General features: G+C 39.7%; 1 protein-coding gene across 1 annotated transcript in view; it reads right to left on the reverse strand.

Annotated features, from left to right (window-relative positions):
- Window positions 1–8947, reverse strand: part of LOC126183446 (cullin-1-like) — a 230191-nt gene extending 221244 nt beyond the window's left edge. The window contains exons 1-2 of the mRNA XM_049925437.1: window positions 8863–8947; window positions 353–491 (exon numbers count right to left, since the gene is read on the reverse strand). Coding sequence (XP_049781394.1) covers window positions 353–474 — 122 coding nt within the window. The 5' untranslated portion in view covers window positions 475–491; window positions 8863–8947. The remainder of the gene's footprint in view (window positions 1–352; window positions 492–8862) is intronic.
- Between the last annotated feature and the right edge of the window lie 767 nt (window positions 8948–9714).

The raw sequence follows: 9714 nt of genomic DNA on the forward strand, positions 1-9714 counted from the left end.
GGGTCAATGGCTGCTTTAATTTTTTTAAACCAACAATTAATCTGAGGCTTCAACACAATCAGAGTACGTGACAACATTATATACTTCACCTACTCCATACTCTCTTAATTGTTCACATTTGCTTTTATTTAGCAAAATGAATTTGCAATAAATGTTTTTCCATAGTGCACCAATTTCTATAGCTATTAAATATGAAATCAGCTGTGTATGGTACCTTGCAGCAAGCTAAAATAATTAAGACTTTAAATATACAGAAAAAGAATAACTTTTTGATATTTTTATTTGTAGAATGACAATGTCCAACGCTAAGGTGCATACAATATAGCGCATTTAACAGTTTGAAAAAGGATACTTGTACAATTCCATATAGCGAAGTCTAGGCATCGCTTCACGTCTATAAACTTGTTCAATGCCCTTTTCTAAATCACGCCAGATTTGGGCTATGTAAGTTCCTTCACCTTCCTCCTCTTCCATTTTTCGAGATGCTAGCCCTGTAAAAGAGAAGAAGGATATGGTGAACAGTGTAGGAGCTATTTGCTAACATGAATAGGTTATAAAATTAACTACAGCCAAGCATAGTTCAGGTACCTGAAATGATAGATTAATGTCCAAGACAAATTCTTTTCTGATTCAAGTTTGTCACAATGAAAAAATGGCTGACATCGAAATAAGTGTCCAAGGAATAGAAAAGCAACTGGAATCACTCAACAGAGGAAAGTCCACTGGACCTGACGGGATACCAATTTGATTCTACACAGAATACGCGAAAGAACTTGCCCCCCTTCTAACAGCCGTGTACTACAAGTCTCTAGAGGAACGGAAGGTTCCAAATGATTGGAAAAGAGCACAGGTAGTCCCAGTCTTCAAGAAGGGTCGTCGAGCAGATGCGCAAAACTATAGACCTATATCTCTGACGTCGATCTATTTTAGAATTTTAGAACATGTTTTTTGCTCGTGTATCATGTCATTTTTGGAAACCCAGAATCTACTCTGTAGGAATCAACATGGATTCCGGAAACAGCGATCATGTGAGACCCAACTCGCTTCATTCTTTCATGAGACCCAGAAAATCTTAGATACAGGCTCCCAGGTAGATGCTATTTTCCTTCACTTCACTTCTGGAAGGCATTCGATACAGTTCCACACTGTCGCCTGATAAACGGAATATCAGACCAGCTGTGTGGCTGGATTGAAGAGTTTTTAACAAACAGAACATAGCATGTTATATCAATGGAGAGACGTCTACAGACGTTAAAGTAACCTCTAGCGTGCCACAGGGAAGTGTTATGGGACCATTGCCTTTCACAACATATATAAATGACCTAGTAGATAGTGTCAGAAGTTCCATGCGGCTTTTCGCGGATGATGCTGTGATATACAGAGAAGTTGCAGCATTAGAAAATTGTAGCGAAATGCAGGAAGATCTGCAGCGGATAGGCACTTGGTGCAGGGAGTGGCAACTGACCCTTAACATAGACAAATGTAATGTATTGTGAATACATAGAAAGAAGGATCCTTTATTGTATGATTATATGATAGTGGAACAAACACTGGTAGCAGTTACTTCTGTAAAATATCTGGGAGTATGCGTGCGATACGATTTGAAGTGGAATGATCATGTAAAATTAATTGTTGGTAAGGCGGGTACCAGGTTGAGATTCATTGGGAGAGGCCTTAGAAAATGTAGTCCATCAACAAAGGAGGTGGCTTACAAAACACTTGTTCGACCTATACTTGAGTATTGCACATCAGTGTGGGGTCCGTACCAGATCGGGTTGACAGAGGAGATAGAGAAAATCCAAAGAAGAGTGGCGCATTTCATCACAGGGTTATTTGGTAAGCGTGATAGCGTTATGGAGATGTTTAGCAAACTCAAGTGACAGACTCTGCAAGAGAGGCTCTCTGCATCGCAGTGTAGCTTGCTGTCCAGGTTTTGAGAGGGTGCGTTTCTGGATGAGGTATCGAATATATTGCTTCCTCCTACTTATACCTCCCGAGGAGATCACGAATGTAAAATTAGAGAGATTCAAGTGCGCATGGAGGCTTTCAGACAGTCGTTCTTCCTGCGAACCATACGCGACTGGAACAGACAAGGGAGGTAATGACAGTGGCACGTAAAGTGCCCTCCAGCACACACCGTTGGGTGGCTTGCGGAGTATAAATGTAGATGTAGATGTAGAATGATACACACATACCAATGCTGTAGATGAAGGAGATAATGCATGCCTAATGAACATTAAATTAATAACCTGGAAATTTTGCTAATTCACTAACCATACTTTTACCTCACAACCAACAACTGTACAAAGATAAATCATGTTGTATATAATGAATTTCAAATAGTTTCAGTCAGTAACTAGTGGGGGTAATAATTATGCAGTGCTTCAAAAAAATCCCCTTGCATTTACCACAGAGGTGAACAATGTATACACACAATAGACATCTAAATAATCAGAGATTTGTCCATTACTTCATATCACTTTCCTGAAATTACCTTTGTTTTAGTTGCTCAAAACAGTATGTTAAATATGAAACAAACTTAGACCTTGGGCTTTGCTACAGCTAAGTCTGTTACCACAACTTTTACTTTGAATTCACAGTCGTTGATTTCACCAACTCGCAAACTGTTTGTTACCTTCCAATTAGATCTTTGGCTACACTATAGATCAGTTTGTCACAGCCACCTAGATTTCAAAGGTGAGAAGGATACACTATTACAACCCAAGTGTGCTAGAGAAAAATAAGAAAACATAATTCCTTATTATGCCTGAAGCTCAAAACCTTCATCTTCTAAATAAACAATGTTTCAAATGAATTTAGTCTGCAGAGATTGTATGCCATGCCTGAATTGTCAAAACCAGTTCCTGCATCCTGCACATACAGAACATTTCTGTGTTTGCAACCCAAAATCCAGAGCTACTCCATTACGAGCAGTAATCACAGTAAAATGAGTCCTTATTTTATGTTCCCAAAATCATTTCATGATTTTCCTTTCATTACTTTGAATTTTGATTGTTTCATCTGTGACACCAGATTCATCAACATTCTATACTTTTTGCCTCAAATCTGAAGTTGATCAGCCAAATGATAGCTAAAATGATTGACAACATGCAAAGCAGTTAATTGTAAAAGTATGCCTGGAAATTTATCAACTATTTGCTACCAACATGGTAACAGTGAATGTGCCAAGAGATGTACTTCAGTATACTCTGCATTTGATATCTTATTACTATTAGCCTTTCAAGGAAATTACTACCTGAAATGAATTGTGAAGGTGGTATTTTGACCTCAGTTTAACAGAAAAGTAATGTTCAACCAATAGCAAATATTTTTTGCTTCATTAACATCAGCGGCATGTTGATATTCTTTCTATAGTAATCAAGTTCCTGCCTTAATGCAATGGTGTCTTCAAGAATAAAATATCACTACGAATCTTTATAAGTGTTACGTGATTAATTGCTTCAGTAATTTGGAAAAATGTGTATCTGATAGTCCCAGATGCGAATCTCAATAAGTGCCAGACAGTACATGTGAATTATAAAGCTTGCCCTGAACATATTCAGGTGCATCGCAAAAGAAGTATGGCTCCTTGAATTAGTAAGGAACTAGTTTTCATGGTATATCCGACTTTTCTGCCTTGATTTGTGTCCCTATGCTGTTACTTGTTTGATCAAAATTGATGAACTCATTGGCAGCAGACAAGCAGTCCATTACAGTTATGCAGACTAAATGTGTATGTCAACTCAAGTGTGTCCTGTTTCAAATGCAACCATCACTAATTGAATGTATTTGGTAATTATAGACTTTTATCTACAAATTTTTATCATCAGTCTCATTTCTTTCACAGTTAACCTCACATACAACTCTCTCTGGTGGAGTGGAAGAACATGGCTTTAGTGAACTGCTTGTGAACTGGCTATTTGTCACACTGTAAGCACACTTTTAGGTGTTATTCTGTGTACTGAATAACAAGGCCAGTGTAAATATCACAAGTGGTTCGATGTAAATCTAAAGCAGGTAACGTCTTATCACAATGCATGTTGTATGCCATGAGGTATGGACGAGAAGTAATAATACTTTGAAGCTGCAAGAATTTGAAGAAAAAATTGCAGTGCTTCCCACAAGTTGTCTTCTTATCTGAAAAGAAAATATACTCTGGTGTCCTTCACTCACTTGTAATGTTAAACCTGGTGCACAATAAGTTTAATGTATAAGCAAGTAACATATGCAAGCTTGTAGTACCCATCGATGTGGAAACAAATATTTACTGCCAGCCACAAGTTACTGAATAACTTACTGTAACAAAAACAACAATACAATAAAACTATGAAGAAGGAACCTGAAAAGCTTCTACCAGAAAGAACAAAGGAGAACAAAATGAAAAAAAAAATGACTTCGAAACAAGGTAAAGAGGAAAACCTGGCAACATCTCCTCCCAGAATTATGCACAAATGTTATCCCATGCCTACTGAATTTGTACCTCACACAGAAATGTAGTAATTTTAAGAATCTATCATTCTGAATTTATAATGTAATTGCAAAATGCTAATTATGTACATAAAAATAAAAGCGAATCCACCGTGATAGCTTCATATGAATGACAACAATATTCCTTTTTTGCTATAATGCCTGCAATTGCATAATAATTATTCAAAATCATCTGCTAAAAGTTGCACAACTTACAACTCATAACTCATTAGTATAACGACAAGGATAGTTACTACTCACCATATAGCGGAGATGCTGAGTTGCAGATAGGCACAACAGACTGTTGAAAAGTAAGCTTTCAGCCAACAAGGCCTCCTTCAAAATTAGACTACACACACACACACACACACACACACACACACACACACACACACACACAATACTGTTACATTCCATCCTGGATTTCCATTGTTTATTCAGTATCAATAGTCAGCATGAACTCCCTATGTAGGGCAACATCCAAGCAAGCTATGTCAAGGAGCTTTACTAAATGTCTAAACAAGTATCATACCATCAGGAAATATATTTCCACAGAAATCACAGAATGTGTGGAGGTGCAGAACAGCACATCATGAGATTGCAGAATTTTCTCTCTTTAAGTCATACATGTTGAACAAGAATTTTGAATGAAATTACAATGAAATGCAGACCTTAAGCTACTTACAGGCATTGATAAATATCAATGGGGATAGTTGAAAGCGTATACCCCAACCGGAATCTCCTGCTTACATGGCAGATGCTCTTTCTGACTGCAGGGACTTATCTCTGGCATGCTCCGCATGAGATCTACACTTCCAACTTTCTGTCCACACATTACACTTGTAGTGCCCCTGCCCACTATACTCATTACTTGCGGCAGTCAGTCCAGCAATTCCCATAAGAGTTCGGGCAATGTGAGTGCATCCCCACTGAAGAAGATCATTGGCCGGTAAGCCTTATCTATATGAAGATGGTATCTGTTCTTTGAAACATGTCCGAAAGAACAGATTATCTTCATATAGATAAGGCTTACCAACCAATGATCTTAAGTGCAGATGCACTCACATTGCCCGAACTCTTACGGGAATCGGTGGATTGACTGCTGCGAGTAATGAGTATAGTGGGCAGGAGCACTACAAATGTAATGTGTGGACAGAAAGTTGGAAGTGTGCATCTCACGGGCAGCGTGCCAGAGATAAGTCCCTGCAGTTGCACTGTCCTCTGGGTCCTTGGTGGTTCAGTCGGATAGAGCGTATGCCACGTAAGCAGGAGATCCTGAGTTCGAGTCCGGTCGGAGCACACATTTTCAACAGTCCCTGTTGGTATTTATCAACGCCTGTAAGCAGCTAAAGGTCTGGATTTCATTGTAATTTCATTCTTCAAGAGCTCCAAGATCACCAATGGTATCTGTTCTTTCGGACAAGCCTTAAAGAACAGGCATCATCTTCATATAGAATTTTGAATAGTTCTCAAGTGCTCAGATGGATGTCATCATCTTGCCATATTCAGGCATTGCTAATGTCTGGCTGATACTTGCTGGGTGTCACCATTATGTCCTCTCTCCTCCCCTGCCACCGCCTCCAGGTCTCTGGGCACATACCTGTTTCGAGAATGGGGAAGCACGGTGTCAGGTGTCGATCCAAGGCCTTCATCAGCACTGGGTCCAGTCCCAAACACAGAACTCCTGAAGGCCCTGGATTGACACCCCGATGTCGTGCTTCCCCTACCACTACACCCAGTCTGCAAACAGAGGTGCTGGCTGGAGGTGGCAGGAAAGGGGGGCGGGGGTGGCATGAAAGCAGCACCCAGCAGGTATTATCCAGTCATCTGGAATGCCTGAAGATGGCAAGAAGTCTGCTCACCGGAATACCACTTCTTTTAGATAACAATACCTGGCTGAATACCTGAGAACTTAAAAAATTTTCCTATATTGTTAAAATATAAAATCACAGAACAAGATACAATAGAATTAAGCAATAAACCACTCACCTGTATCAAAATATGACCTAAGAATCATTACTGAATGACTGCCCAACCCAACACACTTAGTACTGATCTTTTGGGATGTCTATTCTGCCTAATGGAATAGGAAATGCATTATGAGAGTGCACTTGGGAAATCTTATACATAGCCCTAACTCTGACATGATTTTGAATCCCCATTGCTGATGCATACCAATCGATTTTGCCGTGGCAGCAATTGATTTCGGCAACACTGTTGGTGGGTTGTTGGAAGGAGCACACTCCGTGGTGAGGGAATGGCTCTTGAGCGGCATGCTGGACAAAAGGTAGTAGTTGGACAGAGCAGGAGGCTGATGAGTGGGCCATGAAGTGGCCCAGAAAACTATTGTGCTGGCAGTGGCTCTTTGTGTGGCAGTCACGAGAGACTTGGGATGTCGGGAGTGAACAAGCACTGCGGGCTGGATTAGATGCCTTGTTTTAATTAGATGCAACATGCAGATTTCCTGTGAGGTATGAGATGTTCGGTAGCAAACTTGGGTGGCTATTTCTCTGGTGAGATGGATCTTTGAACTTTGGGAGGCTGGGTTGCCTGCTGTGACCGTTATACTGTGCCTTTTCTGCAGTCACTGGATTTTGAATATGTCCTTGTGGGCATTTGAAGGCTTTAACTGGTGGTGTAAATCTGAACTCACGCTCTGTTGAAGTGGCTGCTTGCATATTTCTTCCCTAGAGGTTGAAACTGTGAAAGAAGCTGTTTTGGAAGAGTTGGTATATTTTGCTACCAAGTGTAACACTTGTGAAAGAAAGGTTTTGGGTTACTGTGTTTCGTCGATTTTTCACATTGCAACTGTTAATTAGGTGCACATACTGAAGTGTGTGTTCTTTGAGTCAGCTAAAATTTCACATCTCTGTTTGTTGTATAAGTGTGACAGTACTCTGTGCGCTAGTATTCCAAGAAATCACAGAATTATTTTGTAATTGCAAGTGGCTTGCAGCCAGTTTTTCTGCTCTAGACCATCCAATGAGATTATGTATATTCTGGCTCTGGTCCTGTAATGTTAAACTGAGCTGGATGTCCTGATAGGGTGGTACATAAATTTTCTGGTAACTTTTCGAGTGTATTTTACTGCTTTGCTCTTACTTAGTGTTGTTATTGGAACTAGTTGCCAATGTTCAGTAGTAGTTTGCTAGATTGGAAGTTATGTGATTTTGTTATCTCCTATAACATACTGCTAAAAAGGTGGTTAAATGATGATGATGATGGTTTGTGGGGCTCTCAACACCGAGGGCATCAGTGCCCGCACAAGTTCCAAATCTTTTCAGTTCTAATCTCACCACTTCCCAAATGATGATGAGGACAACACAACCATCCAGTTAACTGGATGACCAGAATAATTCATACTAGCCAAAAGTCAATGGTGTGGAATGAAACACCGTTTCAAATAAATTGACAGCCCGCAGCGGTAAAGTACAGTTCATTTTAGTTTATTAATAAAAGCCAAATTTATTTAACAAACCGACAAAAACAACTTCAGTGTTTTGCATGTCGATTAATGCTACTACTAATATGGAAACAGAATCAAATCAGAAAATAAACTAATAACTCACTATTTTTGTTTTCTGTGAGTATGTGAATGAATTTTAATTCAAATGATAGCTCCCACTCATAGAAATCAGTTTTGTTTTTATGTGACATGAGAGCTGTACACGAAGAGAGCAAAATAACGAAACGCAAATACGGGTCACGTGGAGACTAACCGTTAATACAACAGAACTATTTAGATTGCTCTGCCCGAATCTGACAGGTTGGTAGCGCAAGAAAAAAATTTCCAAGTAGAGCCTGGCTGCTTGCTCCTCACTGCTCATACAGCTGACGGCAGCGTTTCCATATTGAGGTTTCTCAATTCCTCCATAGTAGACAAAAAAAATCCCCAAAATTATACCATTTCGGCAACTTTTCCGCAAACACCTTAAAAACCTACCTTTTCCTTTGAACTATTATTTATTAGCAGTGTTGCGTGCTTGAAGAGGTGGAACTGCGTGTTCAGGACCGTAAAATTATCGTGCAAATAAAAAATTATAGTACATACACTTAAAGTTTTAATCTGAAAATAAAAAAAAAAAAAAAACGGGTTGCCTGAGCAGAAAAATAAAACCTTTTCTGGGGGTGCCACATTTTTTTTCCCTTATCTGTTCTACTGATTTATAATTAAATGGCACAGTAACTTTAAAATTAGCTAAGAGAGCTATTATTTCACCAAAACGAAACCAAGCCCAAAACGCGCAATGTTATTATCATAAAAACTTTGATTTGCTTTCTATTCTAAAGGCACACAAACAAACACGAAAACTCACAGAACCAACTCAGTATAAATAAAAACACAAATCAACAAGCAAACCCAGCCTTACTTTACTAATTAGTCACTGATCGTACCTGTCTTGGTCTCTCAGACATTCATGACTGTCGTCGGACACTTGTGGCTGGGGGAAGCAAATCTTGGTGCCGTTCGGGCGTGCCGATCGGTTGCGCTCGGCTAGCCTCGGGTCTGCAGCTCGTGGCGCTTCTTGGTGGCAGACAGTGAAAGCATATATTGATTCTATTCGCCTTTACGACAAGGCGCTGTTTGATTCACCCCGTGTGAAATTTAAAATTGTGTGTTACTTGCCTATAAAAAAGTGATTAAATTACTTGAGAGTTGAACTGCACGTGTTGGAGGTGTCTTCCTCGAATCAGAACGCTCAACGTCACGCCTGAACTGTTCGCCGTTGCCAAACTGCCACAAATGTTCAGTTGACTGCCAACTCCTTGCCTGGCTTTTTTTTCTTGCTGTGTGTGGATCCTGAATCCTGGATCCGGCCTTATTTCGTCTCCCTCACTCACTCTCTATCTCTCTCTCTCTCTCTCTCTCACACACACACACACACAAAATGATAATGAAATACGGTACGCATATTTCGTTCACACCACTGGCCAAAGTCTACGGGATCCTTTCGCACAAAACGCGATTCGACTTCTCATATTAGTTATCACAGAGAGTGGCCTACAGTAAGTAAACTTCGTACGACATATGTAAATCCGAACGTTCGAAGTCCGAAAATGAGCGTTGCAAGTGGTTCTATACATACATAATTATGGATGTCCTCAGTAGCGCGGCGTTAACGTCACAAATAGCGGGACTTACGGACGCGTGTTCGAATGCTACAAGGAATTTTTTTTTTAATTTTTGCCAAAATGACTTATTATTATAATTATTTTGCAATATAATTTTAAGCTTTTGTTGCATCA

This window comes from Schistocerca cancellata, chromosome 4, assembly GCF_023864275.1.
Source record: "Schistocerca cancellata isolate TAMUIC-IGC-003103 chromosome 4, iqSchCanc2.1, whole genome shotgun sequence".
Lineage (NCBI taxonomy): Eukaryota > Metazoa > Arthropoda > Insecta > Orthoptera > Acrididae > Schistocerca > Schistocerca cancellata.